General features: G+C 41.1%; 2 protein-coding genes across 4 annotated transcripts in view; one reads left to right on the forward strand and one right to left on the reverse strand.

Moving 5' to 3' along the window:
- Positions 1–13017: 13017 nt before the first annotated feature.
- LOC138009117 (uncharacterized) lies at positions 13018–14685 on the reverse strand. Its single transcript, XM_068856418.1, has 2 exons — positions 13775–14685; positions 13018–13365 (listed from the first exon to the last, which is right to left on the reverse strand). Exons 1-2 carry the CDS (start codon positions 14625–14627, stop codon positions 13229–13231), a joined length of 990 nt encoding a protein of 329 aa, XP_068712519.1. The 5' UTR covers positions 14628–14685; the 3' UTR covers positions 13018–13228.
- Positions 14686–16034: 1349 nt separating this feature from the next.
- The window catches only part of LOC138007467 (uncharacterized), an 18632-nt gene continuing 7431 nt past the window's right edge, over positions 16035–27235 (forward strand). For 2 of the 3 annotated variants that reach the window (XM_068854400.1, XM_068854402.1), the window contains exons 1-6: positions 16035–16363; positions 19354–21375; positions 23327–23520; positions 24483–24656; positions 25378–25553; positions 26655–26693. In XM_068854400.1, the coding sequence (XP_068710501.1) occupies positions 16183–16363; positions 19354–21375; positions 23327–23520; positions 24483–24656; positions 25378–25553; positions 26655–26693 (2786 nt within the window). In that variant the 5' untranslated portion in view covers positions 16035–16182. The remainder of the gene's footprint in view (positions 16364–19353; positions 21376–23326; positions 23521–24482; positions 24657–25377; positions 25554–26654; positions 26694–27235) is intronic. The other variant, XM_068854401.1, reaches the window with a different exon arrangement.

The raw sequence follows: 27235 nt of genomic DNA on the forward strand, positions 1-27235 counted from the left end.
ATCCGCACGTCGACAGCCCTTGGCAGTCATCTTGCCTTGGGACCACTGAGCCATTTCTATGTAACCCTTATGTCAACCTAGTCAAGTTGGGTGTCCTAGCTCGATGGACTGACAGTTGAGTTTAACAACGTATTCTCGGTTTGTGCCTTTGTTTGAATGTCATCAGGGTTATTTTTATTTTGCTCCAAGATGACAAGAATAAACAGCACTTTTTTCACGATGTAGTCTCTTTCAGAGCCATTACAATCATAGTCAGTTACGTTCACTCCGGTACAGTTCCGATAAGAGTTCTTTAGCATCGTTTATCCAGATAGCAATTTATATCTTCCGGTAAATCTCCGTCAGGAGTACTCCTTCATCGAGGCCACGCCTAGCTTTGAAGGTTTACGGCGCATGAATCTACGAGAATGGGGGTCGAAATCAAAGGAATTTCTGATGTCAATTCCAGAGCAGGACAGTAAAGGGAACTCTAACCAAGGTCCTTGGAATACTCTGGAACACTGTTAAAGATCAACTGCTTGCCAAAGGTCCTGAACCAACAGAATGTTCGTCGAAAATAGAGGTGCTAAAACCATTCCTGCAGTTTTCGACCCATTGGGAGTCTTTACTCCTGCAACTCTTCAAGGAAAACTCTTTCTTCAAGAATTATGGGCCTCAGAGAAAGAATGAGAAGAGAAACTGGAAAAAGAGATGCTTCCCCAATGGATGAAAATTCAGAAAGAAAATGAATGTATCTCCTTGGTAAACATTCCTAGATTCATTGGTAACTCCAGTTGTTAGTCGCTGTGCCTTTGTCATGCCTCAACCAAAGCTTATGCTTCTATTTTACCATCAGAAACTTTTTCATTCTGGTGTTTACGTTTCTCACAAGTTAGGTCAACTGAGAAATGAATATTGGATTCCTCAGGGAAGACCTGTGGTAAAGAAAGCAATTCATGGCTGAGGTATCTGTAACGATTTCAAGGCGGACCCCTCGTGATCAGTGTCTCCGTGGCCCAAAAAGAAAGTAGCAAAATCCGCTCCCTTCACCTATACTGGATTAGATTTTTTTTGCCCCCTGCACATTCAAGGTAAACGTTTAAAGAAAAAGGTTTGGGCATTTCTTTTCACCTGTGCCACAGTACGAGCCATCCATTTGGAACTGATAAGGACATTAATGCTGAGCCGCTTATGCTTGCACTTAGACGAGTTATTGAAAAAGAGGAAAACCTTTACGGATTATTCTTGTTAATTCGCCAAAACTGCTATATATTGATAAAGCCTGGAAGAAAACAATCAGTAAAACCACGAAGTACAAAGTTACACTGCCAACCAAGGAACTGAATGGAACTTTAGTGGAACTGAGAGACTACTTGGCACCGTAAAGGGAGCTCTGAAGAAATCAATTGGCAAGATTTGCCTGACTGAAAAGAAACTTGAAACCTTTTTAACAGAGGTCGAGGCCGTTATTAATTCTCGTCCACTTTTCTACGTGAAGACTTTGATTCTGGGTTTTCACTCACCCCAGCCCACTTTTTAAATCTTAATCCCAAGTCCGGGGTTCCAGTAATTGAGATCAGTAACCTGCAAGATCCAGTATGGACGCAAAAGCTCAACAGACAAACTACTAGAAATCTGGGGTAAAGGTCAGCAACACCTGAATTCACTTTGGCAAGTCTGGAAAGAGTTTTACTTGCTAAACCTCAGAGAAAGAGGCCAAACTCACTTAAAGGGTCCTAGAGTCCAAGCAGCTAAAGAGGCTAGATTGGTCAGAGTAGTGCTTTTAAAGGAAGATTTGCCATGTGTCTGGAAAATGCGAAAAATTACTGGACTAATGTCAAGCAGTGACGGAAAATCCCGGGCTGCCAAAGTTCTTCTTCCAACCAAGAAAGTATTCAAAAGCCCTTTAAATCTACTCTACCCATTAGAATGCTGAAGTAGTCAGGAAATTGAAACGACGCACGAAGAAGAACGGTTCAAGGAAAATATAGAGGTTACTTCAACCACTTTACGTCCCACTCGAACAGCAGCAACTAGAACTCGAAAACAGATGCAAATATGTCTTTCTTCCAGTTGGTAGTGTAGGATCTGGAAAGTACAATAAGCGCCAAAAGGGTTGAGACACTTTCCCTTTAAGGGATCTCTGACAAATCCCTCCCCCCAAAGTCTTTCCATCTAACCCCCTCCGCCCTCCCCCCGCCCCAAACAATGTTGTTTTCTTATCGCCAACTCTTCCTAACATTAAAGGGGGGAGGCGGGAGAAGAGGGGGAGTGCAAATGGAAAATGTAACGTTAAGGTGGTTTTTTTCCTAATTGTTGTCTTCCCAGGTCAGTGTCTCAACTAGTTTTGTCGCTTATTTTAGCTAAAAGCCTGGCCCCAGTTGTTCAAACGATGGATGGCGCTATCCAGTGGATACGTTATAGCGAAACCAACTGCGCTATCCAATGGATAGTGATTTATCCGGTGGATAGCGATATCCACTTTTTGAAAAACTGCGGCCTGGTCGTTAGCTTTGCCTGGCTACTAAATTTTGAAAATGAAAACGTGGTCTCAATCGAACATTGGACTTTTTTCTTAACTTTTCTGTGTGGAATAGTAAATTTATAGTTTCATTGTAGATTTGGCCACATCTTTGGCGACATCGTTAGTTTTTGGTAGACTTGATGAAAATGGTGCTGCTGGTTCGTAGAATGCCTTACGCTATCACTTGCAGAATCACATGACTTTTTTAATGTAATGTACTCCAGATGAATGAAAGAAGTAAATAGCTTCAAGTAGTGATTGAAGAATGATATGCCATTAGTTACACTTTTTCAATTAAGGTATTCTTTAATTTATTTCTTTGTTCTCTCTCTACACGATACATTGTGCACAATAGACCACTTTCAAAATACCATAATACTCTTTGCTTGCCCTCCAAAAGTTTGCATTTGTTACAGTTTGAATTAAAATTCAGGTTAATTTAATTTCAACCTAGGTTTCCTTTTTTGGGGGATGTAATTTAAAAAAATGGGGCTTGGATTTTTTTTGCCTTCCGTTCTTCTTCCACTTATCGTCTCTCCCTTTTCTTCCCCCTTACTGTCCTTACTTAAACTGCTACCGGACTGTGCTACCTTGAGCTTCCACAACATTCCAGGCTGCTCCAGGGATTCGAACTCTCGGACCATTGGATATCGGAAATTATTAAATTCTCAACCTCGGATAATGCATTTCGCGTGCTCTGATTGGTTCACTCAATCTCGGTTATCAGCTCATATACCTTGGTTTGACCTTATATGGTAAATGATTGCGTTAAGCGTTGCTAAAATAAAAGTGTTTTCGTCGGAATGCCAAATTTCTCTTTGAATAAAGCCAAAAAGGAGAAAAAAAACTTTTTTTGCGGAAAGTTTGGATCAATTCCGACGTTTAGAAGTACGCGAAAAGGCAAGAAATGTTTTGTGATGAGCCTGCGTCTGTCTGACAACAAGGTATTACACAACATCGCATCAGTTCTCATCAAGTTTTTTGCGATTTCGCTCGGATTTGCTCGCTTTTTCCGCTCGTATTTCGTAATTCCAAATTTTTGGAGTTTAAGGAATTTAATAAAACAATTATTCCATTCGCGCTTGTTGGATATGAGACTGCTTATAGCCAACTCGGCGCTACGCGCCTCGTTGGCTATTTACCATCTCATATCCAACGCGCGCTTATGGAATAATTGTTAATTATTTTGCCTCTGCGTTTACCGCTAAGCCATCGCACCAGCGACTAAAATCGCCTACATGTTCTTTTCTACCAATGAGTTTAAGCCATTTCCAAGCCTCCACGACAACCACCATTTCGCACATGCGTAAATGAAAAAGAATGAAAACGCACTGAGTCTCCAGTGCAACAAAAGCAAAAACTGTTTGCAACAGGTGGGCTCTTGATTCTGAAGGAAAAATAGTCAAATATTGCAAAACACATCGTTCCCACCGTGAAAAAAAAAATGGTAGCACGGGCAAATAGAACAACAAATGATAACCTTTGCAGTTTAATCAAAGAAAAGAACTCGTTTCCTAACCACTGGTGTCATCATTTTGGAGAATCCGCTTGTAAAAAAACATAACCATTCACAGAACAATTGCCAAATGCGGTATGAGGTGGTTTTCGGAATCTCTCAGAGAAAAGGAATCACAAAAGCCACAAATGAGTGGACAAGTCACAGCTACATCAAATACAGAGCAGGAGAATGGTCACTTGAAAAAGTGGATGAGCCAGACATTGAAGAAGAGCGGTGTCTGACATTTGCGAACTGCAGACCGCGGACTGCAGACTAACCCTAAATCACAGTTATTGAAAGCTAACCGCTAACAAATGGGTCCTGAAACTTAAATACTGTTTATCACCACTATTTGAGATGGGTGCTTATCTTTAACTACTGCTTATCAGCGCTATTTGTAGGCAGCGAGCATTCTGCCTTTTGCAGTTATCACGCACCAGAATGGGAAGGAGGAAAAGAAGAAGTTCGAACTTCAGGATTATGTAGCGCTGAAAATAAATAAAATGGAAATGGAAACGCCTCTTCATCAAAATGTGCTACTTGCTCAAATTGTAGAACTTGAAGGGGACTGCGCCAAAATAAACACAGCATTTGGATTTATCACTACAAACAGACTCAGCAAATTAAAAAAAAACCAATATTTTATTTGATAATTCAAAAGAAATAACACATCCATTAATGAACAATGTCCTTGTAAAAAGCTCTAAGAAAGAATAGTAGAATTGGTTATCATGCACAGTATGCCTAACCCCAACCTTAATGCTAACCATGTAAAATCAGTGCCTAGACCATTGGGGTTTTATAAAATACTCATGAAAAATGTAAGCTACACAAGTTCATCCACTCATCTCAAGGACCAATTTAGTTACCAATATATTACACCCTCAGTCGGTAGAGCAGCGGTGATCTAACCCGAAGGTCGTGGGTTCAATTCCCACCCTGGTCAGAGTTTTACTCTGTCCTTGTGTGGGTCCATTTCCATTAGTAGGGCTAATGCTCACATGGTTCATATGGGGTACAAAACTAGCACTTCACATTACACTATAATCAGTTAACTCTTTTGAAATATAAGTGCTACACGGCCAACGTTTGTAAAAACGTAACCCCTCCTTGTACTTGAACATGTTCATTGCCGTGAGTTTAACATCTTCAGTTCCCACAGCCTGCTCCCGTCTAACATAGTAGCTCAGCCGGTGGAGCAGGGGTGATCTAACCCGAAGGGTTTAATTCCCAGCCTGGTCAAAGTTTTTCTCTGTCCTTGTGTGGGCCCATTTCAATTAGTAAGGCTAATGCTCACATGGTTCACATGGGGTACAAAACTAGCACTTCACATTACACTCTAATCAGTTAAGCTCGCCAATAAATGATGGGTTTTTGTTGATGTTTCCTATTATCAATTTCAACTTAGTTTAAAATAAAATGACCTAGGTTGAAATTAAAATTAACCTGCATTTAAATTTAACTGTAACACATTTTTATATTTCGAATTCCCCATAATAAACTTTGTTTGGGCCCCCAAATTTTGCATAAAACAGTGTTTTCAAATGCTCTTGAGGACACAGCATATTCCCAAGAGCAGTTGAAAACACTTCTTTATGCAAACTTTTTGAGGGAGGAGGGGGGGAACAAAGTTTATTATGGGGAATTCAAAAATAGAGAATATGCATTGTTTCCAGTTTCTCTTGGGACATACGATGGTCCCAAGAGAAAATAAAAACAATACTAATGTAAAAATTTTGCAAGGTAAAAAAGAGTATTATGGTATCTTTTAAAGTAGCCTATTATGAGAATTCAAAAGGCATCCTTTGTTCTTTCTGTTATGTTATTATCATCGTCCGACATTATTATCATGTGATCATTAAACGATAGGTAGGGACCAAGAAATATTTGAGGACAACGGATATCCCTTTCTGCCAAGGGAAGGGATGGTGATGCTATTCTTCCCTTTGTTGTACCGAACACCATTAATTTTGTCGTTTTAACATTTGTAATCAGGAAGTTGTCACTGCACTACCATCAACGAATCCCTTATTATGTCTACAACTTTTTATTATCACCTTTCCTTCAGCAATGGGGTTCACTGGTCAGATCCATGAACACTTGTTTGTACTGACGCACTCGTTGGCAGGCTTCTGTTTCACCCTTTAATCAAGCTTAGAGCCTACGTGTAGATGATTTCAAAGGGACGGGGTTTAATAGACTTCCTATATAGCTAATGGATGAGCATCCCAATGAGTAGTCGGAAGGAAATAGATTTCACTTTTTTTAGTACGATTTTTTCCGAGTATCCCCGAGTCACCAAGAAAAATACATTTCAGGACCAAATTGCTCGTTCCACAGAAGCTTGCAGTCACGTTCCCACTTCGAGATAACGGCTCTTTTTTTTTACTCTTTGTAACATAGCGGCACCAAATTAGCACCTATTGTATATTACATTTCGCATACGCATATGTAAGTAGGTTGGCACATTATGCATGTAACATCGCGGCACCAAATTAGCACCTACTGTATATTACATTTCGCATACGCATACATAAGTAGGTTAGCACATTATGCAACAGCAGAGAGCACACACAACCAGGCGGTGTGTGTGAATAACAAGAATAAAACTCCATCGACATCCGACTACATGGTGGCAGCATTTTACAAGAATAATCGTTAGAGTCAAATTGAAAGAGGCCAGCAGAAGCGAATTATGGCAACAGCAACGTCTTTTGCGTCGCCACAGATGAACTGGGACGCTCCTGATCCGATAACTGCATTCGCAAGATTCAAACAAAAATGTCAGCTTATGTTCTCAAGCGTTCTCAAAGACGCCGATGACGAAGAAAAAGTGAGCTATATTTTACTCTGGTCGGGTGAAAAAGGTCTGGACATTTACAACAGTTGGACATTCACAAAGGAGGAAGAGAGGAAAAAGCCTGCCATTATTTTCGAACGGTTCGAGAATCAATTGGAGCCGAAGACGAGTCATCGAATCCACAGATACACACTACAAGGAATGCGACAAGAACAAAGCGAGCCAGTGGACGATTTTATCTCAAGATTAAAAAACCTAGCAGCAAAATGTCAATTTCGCGACAGCACCGAAGTCGAAGACAGAGTTCTAGATCAGCTTATTTGGGGGTCAAAAAACCCCGATGTCCAGAAGTCCCTCATAGGCCGAGACAAATCATTGACCCTTGCAGGCGCTATCGAGATTGCAAGAAGCCACGAGGCGACAAGTAAACATATGAAGACACTGGCAGGAAGAAGTGAAAGCTATCAAGAGGATAGAAGTGTAGATGCCATTTATAAGGAACAAGAAAGGGAATCCTGTAACAACTGCGGAAAACAACACCTGAGGAACAAATGTCCAGCCTACGGTACACTATGTCGAAAATGCGGCAAAGCTAATCATTGGCAATCTGTCTGCCGATCCAGTAAACGGAAACAATTTATCCAAGGAAGAAAGCCGGTTTTCAAAAAATCTATTCACACGATTGAAGACAGGGGCGATGAAGACAATGATGAAATTCTCACAATTAGTACAATCGAGGTTAACATCATAGAAGACACGCAACATTCGACGACACACGACATACGCGATGAAGTCTTTGCAACACTGGAAATAACCAAGCCTGAAAAGAAGCGGAAAATTAATCTCCAGTGCAAGGTGGACACAGGTGCACAGAGCAATGTTTTGCCTATCAGGCTACTTCGCATAATCGCCCCAGAGAAATTTGATGACGAAGGAAACCTCAAACCAGAAGTACTGGAAAAGAATGAAGCCGTCCTCTCAGCATACGGTGGCTCTGTAATCAAGCGGCTTGGCACTATAAACATTTCGTGCAAGTACAAAGAGAAGAAGATTAACTGCATTTTCTACGTCACGGATACTTCAGGGCCAGCTATCCTCGGTCTAAAAGCGTGCATTGCACTAAAATTAGTCTCCCTCCACTGTACGCTAAGAACAAATCAATTAAACCAGGCTGATCCAACTATCAGCTTCAATTCCCCGCCTCAAAATCCGGGTACGTACAAGAAAAGCTCGAGTTACATTGGAAGTCATGTACCACTGGAAGAGCGGCCATCAATCACAAGTAAACAAGAGCTGATGGATATGTACCCAGAATGTTTTAATGGCACAGTTGGATGTTTTGATGACTACACATACCACATCACACTGGATCCTGAAGTATCACCGGTGGTCCATGCACCCCGCAAAGTACCTATAGAGTTGAAAGACAAATTACAAGCCGAATTACGTGAGATGGAAAGTCAAGATATCATTGCGAAGGTAACCCAACCTACGGATTGGGTTAACTCCCTGGTCATTAGAGAAAAAGAAAATGGACGACTTTGTTTATGCCTCGATCCCAAAGACCTGAATAAGGCGATCAAAAGAGAACATCATCCCATACCCACTATAGAGGAAATCACACCCAAATTATCAGGAGCAAAGCTTTTTAGTAAGCTCGACGCTCGCAATGGCTATTGGAATGTCAAACTAGATGACGAGTCCTCGTACCTGACAACCTTCAATACACCATTTGGTCGGTATCGTTTCCTCAGAATGCCTTTTGGCCTACGAATGAGTCAAGATATCTTCCAGTTCAAGATTGATGAGACGTACCGTGATTGCCTGGGAGCCATTGGTATTGCAGATGACGTCACAGTCTATGGAAAGAACAACAAAGAGCATGACTTACACCTACATGAAACCATGGAACGTACCAGACAGGCCGGCATCAAGCTCAATGATGAGAAGTGCGTTATCAAAACAAAGGAGTGCAATTTCTTTGGTATGCTCTACACACCAGACGGTGTCAAACCCAGCCCAGATAAAGTCAGAGCCATAGAAAGTTTAGAACCGCCTAAAGACAAGAAGGAGCTTCACACCTTTTTGGGGATGGCAACCTACATGAGCTCATTCATCCCCAATCTAGCTGACCACACTGCCCCCTTAAGAAACCTCTTAAAGGAGAACGTTGATTTCACATGGAATCCATCACATTCGAAAGCCTTTGAGAAGGTGAAGGCATTGATATGTACCACAACGACCTTGGCCTACTATGACAGACGTGAACCAGTTGTCCTCCATGTTGATGCATCAATTAAGGGTTTGGGCGCAGCTCTCTTCCAAAATGACAAGCCAATAGCCTTTGCATCGAAAGCACTTACCCCTGCGGAGACCAGATATGCTAACATCGAACGGGAACTATTGGCAGTGGTATACGGCTGCGAAAAATTCCATTCATATCTCTATGGAAGATCGTTCGTGGTTAAAACAGACCATCGTCCCCTGGAACAGATCCATAAAAAGAACCTGATGCAAGCACCTCCACGCCTTCAAAGAATACTGTTGCGTTTACAACCTTACGACTGCGTCATTAAATATCTTCCAGGAAGAGAAATGGTTACAGCTGACGCCCTGTCACGCCTTTCGCCGTTGGATGAATTTGAAGTGTCGGACATGAATGTGAAAGTTCACCATCTAATCAGAATCACCCCAGCCAAAATGGAAGAGTTCAAAAAGGAAACTGCGAAAGATGAAACCCTGCAGCTTCTAGCCCACAAAGTTATGCAAGGTTGGCCTGACAGTGGGAAGAAAATCGTTTCGGCGCTAAAACCATACTGGCCCCTACGAGATGACATATCAGTAGAAGATCGGCTGATACTTCTTGGAAGCCGTGTTATAGTACCCGAATCCTTGAGAGGCAACATCTTGCAGCAAATCCACGGAGGGCACTTTGGTATGGAAAAATGCAAACTACGAGCCAAATCCTGTGTTTACTGGCCAGGCATATACAGAGAAATTGAAAACCTTGTAAACTCATGTTGTGTTTGCCAGAAGTACCACAATTCCCAGCAAAAGGAGCCAATGATACCAACAGAGATCCCTTCAAGACCATGGAAAACACTGAGCGCAGACCTTTTCTACGTTCAACAGTCGTGGTTCCTCATAGTTGTTGACTATTATTCCAAGTTCCCATTTGTCAAGAAACTTCAAAACCTCACATCCGGGGCCGTTGTTAATGAAATGAAAATGCTATTCGCAGAAAATGGAATCCCAGAATCTCTTCAATGCGACAACGGCACTCAGTTTACATCCGGCGAGTTCCATCAACTGGCAAGCCAGTACGGGTTTGAAATTGTGACGTCATCTCCACATTACCCACGTGGCCATGGGTTCGTTGAACGCCAAGTCCAAACGGTTAAGAAGACGATCCTGAAGTGCAGAGAGACTAAAGAAGACATAGATCTAGCCCTGCTGGCTCTACGAACAACGCCCCTGAGTTCCAATATACCGTCACCAGCTGAATTACTGAATGGCCGAGTATTTAAATCCACACTTCCTGGTAAGATCCAGCCATCAAAGAACCAAGAGGAAGTTAGAAATTGGCTCAAAGCGAGACAAGACAACCAATGCCACTATTACAACAGGAATACCAAGGAGCTCCCTGAATTACACAGGGACCAAGCTATCTATGTACAAGACCCTGTGAGAAAGATATGGAATCCTGCTAGGGTCATAGATCAGGGAGAAACACCCCGCTCATATCTCATAGAAACTGGAACTGGTGCCCAATTGCGAAGAAATAGAATCCATCTTAGACCGAATAATGCTTCCAACAACTCGGCAAACAACTCTTCGGATTGCGTGTCCCAAAGAAGCATGACTGCACAATGTTCAAGCGCCATTCTACGAGAATCCACTGCGGCAGGCAATTCAGCAAATGACCCATCAAGTGGCAATTTGACTATACAGCCCTCAAGCCCCAATCCACAATGTTCTAGTGTAACAGGAGAAGCCGAGAAAGGACCAAGAAAATCCCGCGCGGGACGTGAAATCCGGGCACCGGAAAGACTTAATCTCTGACGTTTGCTTTAGTAGTTGATATTAGTATGATACATAAACACCAGACAGAAAATCCCTATACATATATATATATATATATATATATTGTTACTAGACGTTGGCCCGAATGAAGATTTTGTGTTTGTTTGTTTTCCATTTAATTAATATAGTTTTAAGAGAAGGGGATGTAACATAGCGGCACCAAATTAGCACCTATTGTATATTACATTTCGCATACGCATATATAAGTAGGTTAGCACATTATGCAAAAGCAGAGAGCACACACAACCAGGCGGTGTGTGTGAATAACAAGAATAAAACTCCATCGACATCCGACTACACTCTTCTTGTTCATTTTCGCTTCTTTGGCACTTCTTTTATCCATTATAAACTATATCACAGCTTCGTGAAATACAGTAGGAAAAGTTGTCAGGCTGAACTAGAGTTCCAATTGGAAAAAGGGAATTATGATGCATGTGGCGTCACGGAAGGGAAGCACATGGGTCTCCCATCCAGATACCAACCCCACTCTAGAGGAGTTAACTTCAGTGAACTCTCGGACGTGCGGTGAAAATGCGGTTTATAAGTATTGATGTTGCTGGTAAAATTCCTTCTCAGGTGGAATCCGTTTTTACCTAGGTTCAATTGATCCTCATTTTACTTACTAGGTTGAGCACGCACTCGGGTGAGTTGAAGAAACCTTTTGGGAGCCTAAATCACGCCTAGAGAACGAAAATTAGGGTCAGGTTAGGATAAATTTTGGTTGTTATACATGGATATCAATTGACTTATTATACAAAAGTAAATGATGAAAAGGAGTGTGTTGTGAACACACAAGACTACAGATCTGGAGGGTTCGAGTTCGAATACCGGTAAATGCATATGACAGTTCTTTGTTCCCTTACTATGTTGTAATGATGAGACTGAAGGGATAGCTGTATGAATACAGAAACCGGTAAGATGATACTAAACGTTAAGAAGGGAGGGAAAATACAGGTGTTTTCAATCCTTTTGAGGGAGGGCGAGTGCATATTCAACCGAGGTAAAATGAGGTCACCGATTTAACCTAGGTAAAAACTGATTCAACCTGAGAACGGATTTTATCGACAACATTGATCAATGTAAAGCTGATTTACAAGTCCTTCTCGTGTATATTACTGTACTTTTACAGTCACACGAAAAGTAGAACTAATATCCACAGCAATTCGAGCTTGAACTTGCTATGAAAAAGAAATTTAAATGAACTCGGAAATGACCAACATGCTCGATGCCATTGTTACGCGTTTCCCTTTTATTTTCTTCAATCTTTCTGGGTTTCGTATTTCAGGGGGGTTATTTACGTTTTATCGTTTCCTCAAAAACGATGCGTACCACTTAAATCAAACAGATAACACTTACTTATGATTCAGAGTTCACTCAAGAGTAAAGTATATAATTTCACTCAATCACATGAATCATAGTACTTGACGCTTATTAAAACTGTGCTCGTATCCTTAAATTGTTGTTTTCTTTCATTTCTCGAGTGGGGTCCAGATAAGGTCCCAGTTTGGGGTGTACGTTTTGCACCATCCCTGCTCAAGACCATTGTCAAATCTTCCTTCAATTCTATGCACGAACCCTCCTTAAATTACTGCTAGTATAATTAAACATCTCCCTTCCCCTCGGTAAAATAACAACCATTTAGGTAAACCAGTTTATTTGCCGCCGCCGCAAATATCCAAAGGGCTCTCAGGTGCGCAAGTCAAACAGTGGAAATGGCTTAACTAGCTTTCAATGCAAAGAAAATGCGCCATTTTGCAAAAAGGCTCGAGAGATTCCCTTTTTTCTGTTCCAAGCAGATACGAAGTGACATGACAAAGAGCGGCTTTCGGAAGATTAAGGATTTATTTAGCGATCTCCGGTCTCAGATTTAGATTTGTCCAACTATAACCATGTTTAGAAAAGGTTTCCCAAAGCAAAAGTGAGAAATTTGATCGGTTTGTGATGGAATACGAAAACAAAGAAGAAAAACAATAGTCTTCCTGTCTTTTGTTTTCGTTCCACACCTCTATAAGATAATGAACAAAGCTCTGGACAGCACGAGTAAATGTTAAACAATGAAAAAGTTCCGTGATTACGCTTGCTTTTTATTATTACAGATCTGACACTGTAAGTAAATGTCCGGAGGACAATAGCCATTCTGCGCAATTGTTTAATTAACTTATCCCTTGTCTGGAAATATATTAGGATGTCCACTTAATGTAGATAAACGTTTATTGGAAGGTTTAATTCATATGCGATGCCAGTTTAACTTTTCAGTACTGTATTCGCACACAAGTCACGCTGTGTTTACAAGTGATGTGAAGCACTTTTCCCGTTGAGAACTGTCCAGGACAGCTATCACAGTTTAGGGCCTTTTTATCAATGGTTGATTCATTTTCAGTGGTGCTTGAATTGCACGCATCACTATCGGTTGGTTGTTTCCTCTCTTGCTGCTACTTTGCTTATCTTGAGCTGGTTTCTTGTCTTTGCCGTTCTTGCAACCTAATGATCACCAAAGGAAAGAGTTCTTGTAAGGATATCTTAGGTTTTCTGATTAGGGAAAACTGTTGAGTACTGGTTAAAGGAAGGAGTTATTAATTATAAATTGCGGTGGGCAAAATGTACAATGAAGTTCTTATTCTCGCTAGAAAAATTTCTGGCGACCGCATTAAATCGCTATTTTTCCATTTTAAAAGGCCAATACATAAGGGGCAGCCGCACTAACAATCTTGCCTTTGGAACTGAAAATCGAAATAGAATACGAAGTTCTGCTTATCACCCAAGACTTACAGGAAGTACTGCACTTCCGATCACTTTTTTAAAAGGTACGTGAAGTGTGGTTTTCTATTGTTCTGTTGTTAGACCTATCCACCGTTTCAAATCGTTTACTTTCGCTAGTTGTTATACTTACAGCAACACATCATGGGAAATCCACAACAGCCACCTCCACAAGGACCACATCCGCCGCATCCGCAGCATCCACCACATCCACCGCCACATCCACCATATCCTAATCCACCGCTAGGAACGGGATACCCAAGTCCATAGCCTCCTAAGCCACCATACAGTCCACCGCAGCCCCCGCAGCTCCCGTATCCCCCACATCCCAAGGCAGGCCACAATCCACCAAAACCTCCACAAGGTATTGTGTATGGTCCACTACAACCTATCACTTCATAGTCACAAGGCAACGGGCACATGCATCTTCGGCGGACCTTCTTCAACCTGTTAATAGCCGGCGCGAATGGTGTTATTTCGAGATTTCCGGAGGGTGTGACAAAATCCATTGATGCTTGGTCCTTCTGTTTTTTTCCTTTCTTTGACGATATCGCAGAACTCCCAGGTTGAAAGGCAGTAATACTTAACGGTCCACGAATTCCTAGTGTATTTTTCCACTGTAGCTCATTCTCAGATAAATCATCGTCTCCACTAGAATCTTTATTCAGTTCTTTAATGCCGTTTCGTCCTTCTTCTTCTGCTTCTTCGTCTTCTTCTTCCGAATCATCCCCACTCGAATCCTTTGCCTGTTTGTCTTCCTCTAACTCCTCAAGCTTGTCTCGTTTCTCTCTCGCTCGAGGCTCCTCGTCGATCGAACTTCCATCTTCCTCATCCTCTTTTCCATCGCCAGACGTTTCCAGTTCTTCGTCTGCGCCACGTTTGTCTTCACGTTTGACCAGAAAACCATCATCTTCTTCTTTCACAGGCTTCGCTATTGTTAAAACGAACGCGGAAACTAAGAGAACAGATAAAATCATAGCCTTCATCTTGGCTTAAGGAAAACGAATTCTTGAAGCAATGTGGTCAAAAACCTTTCTTGTTTAATATTTACAATTTGAACACGTAATGTTATGTCATTGTTTCGTCTGGCTAAGTGGCGTGCACGATTACCTGTTGAACTTTAACAGAATTTTAATCAAAATTTGGGAGTTGTTACTTCGCTCCTTACGGTCTGACTTAAGGGGGCCATGTGCTTTTTATGAATAACCAGAAAGACCATTTGTTTTTCAAGACTGTATTTGAAACGGAAGTCAAAAGAGCCCTTTGCCAGGTCGTTCGCATAACTCATTTGATAAAGAGGGACATATTTTCGCAAAATACGAACACGTTCGATTCCATTGATCTTTTGTATTCGTCGGAAAAATGTAGGTCGAAAACCTAACTATTGCACTGTAGGGAGTGCAGCATAACGCAGGTATTGAGGCCCACCCAGGGATTTGGGGGAAAAAGAAACCTTGGTTACTTTGAACTGGGAGATAGGGTAACAAAGACAAAGTGCCTTAAAGAACAAGGAAACATAAACCATTTTAGGGATCGAAAAGCTGAGAACAAGTTTGAAAGCAATTTCGGGAAGAATTTCAAGGGAACAACCCCTCCCTTGGCCTTGCTGTTGCAATAGATATAAACATACTTTTAAAAGAAAGAACGGACACGATACCAATCCAGTGAAACAAGAGCTCGAAAAGAAATGAGTAGTATTTGGAAAAGAAACGCTGACTATCGCTGTAAATGGGCGGTACGTAAAAACAAACTTAATTGCTTTACCGGAAAGTGCAATGGCAGTTCGGTGGCACACTGGGAGCAATACTTCAAAGAGCGTAAAGACATTTGAAGGCCAAAGATTTCTTGCGACTTTCAAGAGAGATCTGTTAACCTACATAAGACTCGAGATAATCCTCTTAATCATCCAATCATGTAGAATTTTTACCATGGTGCTCCTTCTTCTTATCATGTATATCTTTTTGTCATGAAGTTAGTTGATATCTCTTTGAAAGTTTGGAATACTTTTACCATTTGCTTTTCTGTTCATATTTGAACTGTAGAACCGTTTCCCTTCATAGCTTGAATGATTTATTTGAACTGATGCTTTTTCCAATAAAGAACTACAAAACATTTAGCTGGTTCCTGTTTATCCGCGTATAATATTTCTACAACTGAGACAAAGCACTCGGCCACGTCAGTTTTTGAAATTGTCATCCTTGATTGTCCTTGCGACAGAGAGGCTAACAAAACAGCGAAGAAAGCAAGTGTAGAAGAAATCATAGCCATTAAATTATGCATGAAAAACAAATCAAAAATTCTTTTACAAAATAATACAAGCAACCGGTTAACCATAACAGGGCTTATGGACCAATAGTCGAGGCGCCAGTCTGTCACTAAATCATAGAGGCATGACAACAATCGATTGCCACGTTAGAATGTTCTACTCGCTGGTTATTCGGCCCTCACCAACTAAATTCTAGCTCAGGATTTTTGAAGTATATTTACGTTGAAGGCTTCAACCTAAATTGGAAGCTGCTAGGTGAGACGTCTTCGGCAACGATGGCTTCACTGGCGTCGAAGATGTTTATGTTATCTGTGGTCCTTTGTGTTTACGTCTGTGGAATCAAAGGAAGACCAAACAGCAATCTAGACGATGAAACCGTTATGAAGGATCAACAGAACTTTGCAGAAACTGATCTTTTTAAAAGATCAAAAACAAAGGGCGGAGGAGAAGACAAAGGTAAAGATGTTGCGTTCTGTTTTAAGATCACGAGATGTTGTAAGATTTCCACCAGAGTTTTATGTCACTTGAAAAAAGAGAAAGTTTGATCGCTCATGAAAAACCCATGATAATTTTCTTGGTCTGGGTTCTCGAAGACTCGACGGAGGAGATGGCAGAAAAATCGACATTGCACTAAATCAAATAAAAACGACAATTAGATTGCACTTGCGCTTCTCCGGCACCTACCGTGTACCTGGTGCATTAAATGAATCTTGTTATCCCTTAGCTTTATTTTTGTTTGGATCAGAATTTGACTTAAATGCGTTATTTTGTGTCTGGGAAGTCTAACTTAAGGCGAGATATAACACATGAGAGAACATGTTAAACTGTAAGTGTTAAACACATTTTTTCCTCAATGACGAGTTTCACAGCTGCTCCCTGCTTTAATAACCTGGTAGCATACCAGTGCAAATTATGATACTCGAAAAGTCTTCAACACCGCCTTTTACTCTTATTTCTAGAAATATTGAAATTAGAATCAAACAAGTAAGGTACACGCTGGAAACTGAAGGGAATAAAAAACTCCAAGAAATTCGTAAATTAAATTTGTAATCTTAGACAGAACTGACAAAATCGGGTTTTCAATCTGTGTAAAATTATGTCAGTTACCTGGTTCAGTGGTTTGTTTGTTTCTGTAAGCAGGTGGTTCAACCCTCTTTGACAGCTAACTCTGTAAAGATTCTCGTTGTTATAAGAGCTCTTTATACCGTAGTTTGAACCAATAGTTTTATAGGGCCATGGTCTTGTCTTAAAACAAAACTACAAGCATCTGGTCCGACTCGATCATCATGATCATCAGTGATTCTTGCTACATAGCTTAGCTGTCTCAGACATCTCTAATAGGGTCTAGTTTTATGTGCTATGTTTGCTTCCACATGGTTCATCTGAGCGTTAACCCTAGTAGTGGAAATGGGTCTACACAAGAACACTGAGAGTCTAGAGTCGGGATATGTACTTATTGACCGAGTCTAGGTCGAGGCGGACGGGAAAATATCTCACTCGAGGTCATGGCGTACGTGCTCCATGACCGCGGGCCAAATATTTTCCTGTCCGCCCCGACCTAAACTCAGTCAAAAAGCATTTTATCATACGGCCTCTTTACGCTATTTATGAGCACCTAAAAAAAGAAGTTTGGACAAAAAAGTTACAAATTTGCACAGCAAGATGCCATATCTAATATGTTTGTATTTGTTTTTCTTGCTGTAAACAACTTGGATGTTTGGAAGCGACGAAATCCTCCTAAATCGCACCTCATAGAGCAGGGCGTGTTCCTACCAGGGCCGCACGGCTTTTTCCGGCACTCCTGGCGCTAATGCGCACGGCCCTCATACGGGATTTTTCCCAATATTTTACATAAGAATAAGACATGATTTTTAAAATGTGTAAAATTTCATATATTGACCTGCGGAATGGACATGAAATGGAAGTTAACTAAGCATCACCGTTAGATGATGATGATGATGATGATGATGATGATAATAATAATGACAATAATAATAATAGAGCGGTTTTCAATTGAGTGTCGAAAGTAATTAGCGAATTGCTTTGGTTTTGCATTTACTTCGCTCAGTGATTGGTTCAAAGTTCTCGTGCCATTTTTTCAACCAATCACAAGTGAAACCAAAACCAATTGTGGCTCGCGCGTGCACATGTTCCCGCGCTTTGTGTCGGCTCCGTGTAATTACTTCGAGTTTTGATTGGTTTACTGGATTGTCTCCGTCCTTTTTGATTGGCCAAAGTAATTACTTTGGTTTTGGTTTTACGACACTCATTTGAAAACCGCTCTAATAATAATAATAATAATAATATTTTTTAAATAATAATAATAATAATGATAGTAATAACTTTATTAAAAAATTCTTAAACAATCTTAAATTTACAATATATCATCTACTAAAATGCTAAAAATTATATTCACAAACATAATCCGTATAAATAATAAAAATATACTGCAAACTTCACTCCAACAGCATCAAATAAAGAATGAGAAAATAAACTTAAAAAAAACACGCAAAAATAATAATATTAATAATAATAACGTTATTTAAGTCTAAAGGTTATTTAGCCGAGCAGGAGTGCTCTACTGATTGGGAAGATTACAAAAAATAAACTGAAATCAGAACAAATAAAATCAAATATTGGTTTTTGAGGAAAGGGGGAAACCAGAGTACCCGAAGAAAAACCTCTCGGAGCAGAGTAGAGAACCAACCGTTCAACCATCAAATCCAGGAATCGACCCCGGGCCATATATTGGTGGACGGCGAGTGCTCTCACCGCTGCGCTAGCGCTGCTCACAGGAAAAAAGTCGGAACAAGGATGTGAGATCCAGGGATCGAACTCGCGGGACTTCTTGCGCCAAGGTCACGCACTAACCGACTGTGCCATCCTTTCGCCACGTGCCATCCTAGCTGATAAGCAACTTCAATAAGCAGTTGATCGGGATTCCAACCATGGGTTTATGCAGTTCATGTCCATGCTTTTCGCTCCTCATTTATGAGATTTCGTATACTCTAAAAATCATTTCATTCACCACTTACCGGATATAGCTTGAACTTTGCAATTGATCCGGTTCCCAGCTGGCTTAATAGTTGAATTAGTGAAGCAATGCACCGCAAATCTCTCGGTGATAGATTCAAATCCTGTTCAAGCCTGGATTTTTCCACGCTTGCTGGCAACTGCATGCCCAAGTCTCTCATCTAACTGGAATAAAAGTAGCACTTAAAATTAAACTTTAATACAAATGTCTATCGAAATATACCTGCCCCTCGTTACTTGTACGTGTTTTAGAGATCATACAGTCTATGCAATATTCATGAAGCGTTTGTTCTTTAAAGGCGAGTTCTCGTTAACTCCCGTTTACATAAGTACACAAGCAATTATGCTTGTCATAACTAGGTGCTCTTACTTGTAATGTGTCCCACAATTTAAGCCATCCATCTGATTTTTAGGCCACTCGGAAGTGAAGGGAAAGAAGAAGCAGGTCATAGATGCATACCACCTGGGTCCATACCACCGCGGTCATCCCTGGGGCACCGTGTCTCAATGGCCTGGCTATCACTGGGGAGGGCACTTAGGATATCACGGTGGATGGACTGGATATCCCTCACTCGGGGGATGGCATAAGTCTCATATTTCACATAGGAACTCCAAAAAGTCTTTTTCCAAAGCCTTAAAGCGCCAAGCGTTACCTGCATTTGGTCTTCCTACCTACGGCTTTGCTTATCCATCCTTAGCATTAGCCGCTGTCCCTTTCACACCTTCTCCTCTGTTGTGGGGTTACGGAGTTTACAGGTCCAAGGTTCCCAAGAGGCCAGCAAGCCCAGAATCTCGATCTTCCGTGAAAGACTCTGAAACCAGCAAAAGATGGTGGCCTGGATATATGGGAGGATGGGGTGGATGGGGCATCGGAAATACAGGTTATCCTGGGTGGGGATCAGTTGAGGACCTTTGGGGGCATGGATTTGATGCAGCTGGACTTGGGCTTGGCTGGGGATTTGGCTATGGTGATGCGGTCCATCCGTTTCTGCGAAGTGAAGTTCCAACTGAACAAAGCAAGACCGATAAGGCGGAGAAGCGATGGTGGCCTGGTTACATGGGTGGCTGGGGAGGATGGGGCTTAGGTAATACTGGATACCCCGGATGGGGTCCCTTAGGTGCAGATTTGGCTTACGGTTCCAGCCCATACGCTTACGGCCGTGGTGTCTGGCCTTACGGTTATGGTCATGGATTAGGGTTTTACGGTTTTGGTCGAAGGCTTGGTTTGGGATATCCACCTGCTCTCAGTTATCGTGCAGGTGTCCCTGAAAAGACAAAAGGTAAAGAAGAAAAAGAACAGGAAGACGAAGACAGTCCAAAAAGGCAACTTATACATGAGCGATACGCCGGATTTGGCTATCCCTTGAGTGGTTGGGGAGCAGAATATTCGTACGGCCCATACGGAACATTTGGCTCTCCTTTCATTGGTCATGGAGCGTACATTCCCTACCCAGAAGCATTTTATGGAGATTTCTGGCCATATTATGGTTTTGCTCCAAACGGTTTTATCAAGTCAAACATTCCGAGCAAGAAGTCGAAAAAAGTGAGCAAGAAAGATAAAAACGAAGAGAAAGCCACCAGTAGACATTTTGTTGCTAATTTTCATCCAGGTCGTTATGGCTGGGGAGGAGCCTTATATCCTGGTCATGGCTACCACCGAGTGTTTCCCTTACTTGGCGCATTAACTTACAGCGGCCTATATGGGGGATACTATGGTCCAAGAGGTCCCCCAAGGGGCACATTCGGCCTTCACTATAGGTCATATGTTCCCGACATCACGGAAGAAAGTGGCCAGAATAGACAGGTAATAAATTATCACCCAGGTTGTTGTGGGTGGGGTGGCTGTGTCTACCCCGGTTGTGGCTACATCGGTAGTTGGGTATGGCCACTTCCGTGTCATTTCCGTCGCTGTCACCATCACTGTGCTCCATGCTGGACACGTTCCAAGTATCCGAGAAAGGAAGGTGTTAAGGAAGAGAAAGGAAAATCGAGGCAAGCTATAGAAAGTCCTACACAGGAAGAAAGTGATGAAAGTACTGAGAGCAAAGACCCAAAAACAAGTCCCCATCTAGAGGGAGCTGACTTGCTGAACTCAGAGATGAAGAATTTGGCCATGGGCTTTCCTGGGGTTGAGCATCTTCAGACACCCGTGGGAGACTTGGAGAGTACTACATCTCAGGATTACACCAGTGAAGGAAGGGAGAGCAGCAATGAAAATCTACCTTCCGAAGCGCCTCAGGCCGAGACTAGTGAAACCACTGCTGGGTTTGGAGGTCTTATTCCTGATGAAGGCGATAATGGCTTCAGGATTGCATCAGCCGAAAATTTGATGGAGCAACAGGGAGGCCGTGAATCATCTGCTGGAGAACTTTCAGCCAGCTTTAACTTTCACCCATCGCAGGGTGAACTACCTTCTGAAGCGTTTGGTGATACAGGTAAGCATATACTGTAAATTCGTTTTCTTTTCAGGCCAATTCATTTACTGGGCAAAAACGTTATCCCAGTTTTAATACCACAATTAATGAAGTTGATGTTTGCCTCAGTCAGTTGATTTGTAAGAGAAATAAAACAACCTTTTATTCCCCAATAGGCACTTTGAGATCTACGACTGCCACGTCGACGAAAAGCTTATACCTCAAAATATAACTTTGCACATAGTTAATCTAGGGACTGATTATGAAACCCTGGGAATTTCAAAAGCAGGAACAATACAGTCGCAATTAGATGTTGAACCAACCGTGACCCTGCACAATCTTTTGTTTTTGGTTCGCAAGTTAATTTCTAATAAATTAGTCGAAACGTTTGATTGGTTATCCTGCCGAAAAAAGCGTGTTTTTGTCGGGTTTTGTGCAGGGTCAAGGCCAAAAAGGCGAACAAAAACATGAAACAAAGAAACTTGTCGAGTTTCCTAACCAGCCTACATCTATTAACTATGCTTTGCACTATCATACGTTTTTCGCGTTTGTTCCATCTCGTTGACGTCGCACAATGTTGGCAAAGTATCTTTAAAATAAATTGGAATGGGGCGGTTTCAGGGTAAGAATAGAGAATGAAATGTTCACTTTTTAACGCTCACGTTGTCGTCCAAACCTCAATCCTCTTCTAACCTATGATCTTGTTGTTTTGTGGCGTTCTAGCTGACGACCGCGTCGTACATCTTAAGTCCCTATGGGCTCAATAAGCATAACGGGACTATGTTCATTCGGACTTGTTACAAAATACTGCAATACAAGAGAGGTCTGGTTTTAACAAATTTTCCGGCACAGCAAAATTAGTCTTGAAGGTTTTGCACCGCTGATGGACCCTTTCCCTTCTACCGGAACCAGAAAACTCTGCTTTTGGGTTGAATAACTGCGCGTGAGTGAGGGGAGGCGGTCAGAAATCAACAAACGGATCTGGAGTTTACGTTGCCACGAAAGAGCTTAATTTTTACTCGCGAGACATTACACATGAACATAAACACAGCTCCTTATACACTTGAAACGTTTAAACTGCGGGGAATAAAAAATAACGAGAGACCTTTTGTCAATCAAAACAGATTTCAGTATCTGGTGTCACTCAAGCCACAATTCGGAACTGGTAACTTGTAAAAGATTTATTTCTGGATCATCTTCAACCTCGTATACATATAAATCCCGAAGAAATCACGATTTTGAGTTTAGAATTTAAAATTTCCAGGAAATGAGACCGTTTTTCAACAGCCAATCAAATATGTCCTTTTTTGGATTCGACCAGTCTCTCTTCCCCACCGCTGGTCAAGGGAAACGATGACTCTGGGAACGAGATTGATGACGTTGACACTGTATTTGCATGCGTATGCTCGGGGTTCCAATTCCACTCTGATCTCTGGCTCGGCTGGCTGATTAATCCATCAAGATTCGCAAATGACAAACAAGTTGTCTCTGGCCAATTTAATTCAAAAATTTGTGTGCTTGCTAATTAAACATTGTGGCTGTCGCACTTATTCTCGTTAGGAACACGAGGTGTAGGCTCCGGGTCGTGGGTAACTGTTCTCGTAAATTTGCATCGTTTGGGCGAGCATTGTGCAAAAAATATAGCATATGTATAGGAACTCGTATGAATGCGAGGGCATTTCGTGATTTATGGGTACGAGTAATGTTTTGAAAATTGCACGAGCAGTACGCGAGTGCAACTTGAAAACTTTCAAAGCATCAAAAGTGACTATATAAATCACGAAATGCACGAGCAAAGTTCATACGGTTCATACTCAACAAACGTACGTCATCGCTGTGTTTCCATAGCAACTTCCGTGTTGCAATCTCTAACCTATTTATGTATTTGTCATTGACCAATAAGAAACGCGATATTCTGTTGAGTGCATAAAGGTGCTAGTTGAATTTTGATGATGTTCTCTTCATTTTGAAGGAAACCCCAACATGTATTCAGAAGGACAGACCACAGGAAGTGCTTCTCGTAGAGCTGATATCCCAATTCAGGAAGACGAAGCAGTGTTCAAGAAACAAGCTGTGGCATATCCGTACGGGTCACTTTATTCAGGATACATGAATATGATGGCACATCCAGTGAATCCGCTTTATCACTATGCTCCCATAAATTACGTAAGATACATTTTGAATTGATAGTCTAGCTACTCTTGCCTTGCAACGCACTCCAACTGCAAAAGAAACCCAGATTATGACTCTGCGTTAATTGATCAGTTTAAATTTGTTCCTGAGATGTCAAGGCAAAAGATTCTTATATCACATCATACAACAAGGACTCAAGTAAGCAGTTCAAGTCCTGACCAGGGGCCCGTTTCTAGAAAGTCCCGAAACTTTACGGGTCATTTTCGATTGTCACAATTTCCTTCCTTTCTCAAGAACGGGGAGGATTGAAGTCGTCAAACTTCACAGTCATATTTCTTTTTGTTACCTTGAAAACATCTTAAAAGATCGGTTTTCCAAAACAAGCGGTTGGCAGTTTCGGGACTTTCGAGAAACGGGCCCCGTCACGGAATTTTTCGGACGTGTTTCGGGAGACATAAAACGCCTTTTATCTTAAAAATGAAACTTTGTACTAGTTTTCTTTTCTCTGATAACGAAAATACGTTAACAGATCAGCTTTTCGGGATAATTGAATCGTAGTTTTTCAAATTGCTTTTCGGGCCCGAAAAGTTCAACTTTTACGGGACTTTCGAGAAACGGGCCCTAGACCATTACAAACGGTTCTCAAATGTCCTCCTGTCTTTTCTTTGGTAACTAGAAATTCTACAAATTTTGGGCATCTCGACCGGATTCGAACGATAAATGGTGAGCCTATCTCAAATAAAAACACACCGCTCGCAAAAAGTATGAGGCGTAGTCACTGTATGTTGATTTATCCTTTCTAGTGCATCGTGGTTGGGTGAGTAAATACTACGAGATATCAGCTAACTTAGTGTATTTTTTTTGTAGAATCCGTAACTAAAAATGAAAAAGAGTCGAATCCTGTCGTGGTTGAAGGCTTTTGTTTGGTCTCGAAATGCCCTTTTTTCGCCACGGAGATCTTGCTATTAATTTAATGTCTTTCAATTTATTTCCAGGCACCTCTACAGACTGCTCAACATATGTTGGCGTATCCATCAGTTGTTGCTCCTCAGCCTTTACCATCCGAAAGTTCTAGTCCTTCACACTCAATTCATGTGGGTACACCCCGTGTAAATGTTGAGGTTCACACGACCAGGCACCGCATTGCTCATCATAATCCGGAAAAGCAAGTAAGAATTATTTTTCACCATTTAGTTCTGCCGGGTCGTGTTGAAAGAATCTTTGTCATCAACTTTCTACTCATGATCAACCCCTTGAATTCATCCCCATCGCGGTTTTCAAATTTTCTTTACTGCGATATGTCTGTTTGGAGAATGGCAACTACATCAACTACAACTCCTTTCCTCGCTCCAGAAAATTATCTGCCTGTTGTAGATAATTAACGTTACGGGTAATCATCATCAAAAGATATCAGTCAAGATTACAGAGTAAATCTACTACGCATGGCGCTCTATTAAAGAAAAGGAAGCACTCACTTTCCTGACTAAACATGACGTTGAACATCTTCTAACAAAAAAATGCTCTACAAAATAACAATATTTTTCACTGCAGTGAAAGTCGACTGTGTGGTGGATATTAACTGACTGTGAAGCAGCGAGGAAAAGGGAGAGAAGTTGCATAATTATTTTGGTCCTCTGTTTGATGCATTTTTCTACAGACAGGTCAAAATAGACTGAAAGAAACCCTTTAAAAGCATATCGCCTCTATGAATTTTTGTCATCGTTGATCAAATGAGAACTGCCTTATAAATAAAATAGGGCAGCTGTAAATCGTTAAGCGAGTCGTGCGAAAATAGAAAATTTGCTTTCGACGAAAACAGAAATATCTCAATCAATTAAAAAAACTTGATATTAGCCTTATCCAAGTGTTTTTTTGCTGTTGTTGTTGCAGAAAGGCAGCAAGCTGAAGCACTTAATGGAAGAGTTTTCACTGAAAAAACTGAAGAAATTCGGAGGCAAAAAGATTCAATGGTCACATGGAAAAGTGAAGGAGAAGAGGCAAATCCCTTCTGCAGTTTCATCTCCATTCATGAATAGGCCAATGGGATTTTCACCATCACAGTTTAGGTCTTATGTCTAAAACAAATATACGTCATAATCACTGATGATTGCTACAAGGACGACGAAAACTGTCAATGACTTAGCAACTGGATCAATAGAACAGACGTTTCAGAACGACATTGTCGTTCTGAAAGACGTTGAACAATTTTCACAAACGTGACTTGAAAGTAATTTAAAGAAAATTAAAGATAACTCCCTCAAGAGACAAAGAAACCGACACATTTATTTTTTTCGATCTGTTGTGTCGTGAAAATAACTAAGGCTTTCTAAAAGCATGAACGCAACAACGTTTAAGCAGTCATTATGGTGGCTCGTTGCAACAGTGATTACACCTTTACATGGAATGCCTACGCATGCTTTTTTTAAGAAATGCCGCTGGCAATTTATACGATATGACAGATACCTTTGGGAATATTTCAATTGCCTTAATAACTAATACTAAACGTTTTCCAAAGGCGCTTCAAAATAACTTTGGTGTAATTTTGTAATGAAATTAAACGATATTAAAAGAATCGATGTTTTTGTCGAAAACTGTCTTTTCAGTCGATGATTGTTACAACAGGTAAATGTTTTCGATTAAAAGGCATGTTCATTTGGCCTTTCTATAACAAATGCATGATTAAAAGTCTGTTTAATTTCATAAAGGCATGATAATTCAGTCTTTTACGGGTTTCTCTATGTGCAATATTATCTCTTTCCTTGTTCTTCTTTAGTAGTTTATTTTGTTCTTCTGTAGTACTTCATTTGCGAGAAAGGAATGTCTCATGCCATTTTAAGTCGGAAACATTTGCTTTTCACCTTTCAAACACAAGAAATATCCAGATTGATGTTGGCCACGAAAACATTATGAAACGAAAAAACAGATTCTCATTCCTATCCCTAAAACGGGGACTAATCTCTTCCACCTCCCCCCTCCCCCCCCCCTCCTCCTCGGAACATGACTTCTGCGCACGCGCCATTCTTCTCTCGCAATAGATACGTTCAACAAATTGGACTTTGGACTTACGTCAATAGTGGTTACCTATTTTACACTTCGCTTCCTTTGTTTGACAAGCTGGTGTTCAACTAAATATGTCATGTTCTTCATCGCGGCCATTTTCGTTGCAGATACCCGGTTCCCAGTACGGCAGGTTTCGTCGGCCAAAGGTAGGCTTTTATTTTTCTACTGATTCATGGAACTGAAGTTAGAGTCTTTTCTGATTGATTGATTGATTGATTGATTGATTGATTGATTGATTGATTGACTTACTGACTCATTGACTCACTCACTAAATCGCTAGAAATGCCCAGTAGTTATTAGAAATTACATACATATTCGTAACAGCAGTAGCAGATTTTTTAATAGACGCCTATTGTGCTAATCATGTCATACTAAAGGTGTTACTCATTTACCTTGGTATTAAGTGGTTTTCTGTTGGTATTGATCCTGTGTCATGGAGTCAATGTCCGTGAATCACATTACAATTATAATGGCACTCTGGTGACACGTCAATGACTGTTCTACTGTGGTTTGAAGAAATCTGAATGCTTCTTAGAAAGCTACAATTCAAACGGACCCAACGATTTGACACCTTTTATCAGGGGTGACCCACAGTTCTACAATACAATACATACTTAAAATTGACCACTCCCCATGGGGGCTTTTCAGGGCCAATGAAGAATGTGGAATTGTAGTTAGAACAAACATT

Source organism: Montipora foliosa, chromosome 6 (genome assembly GCF_036669935.1).
Source record: "Montipora foliosa isolate CH-2021 chromosome 6, ASM3666993v2, whole genome shotgun sequence".
In the NCBI taxonomy this organism is placed as follows: Eukaryota; Metazoa; Cnidaria; class Anthozoa; order Scleractinia; family Acroporidae; genus Montipora; species Montipora foliosa.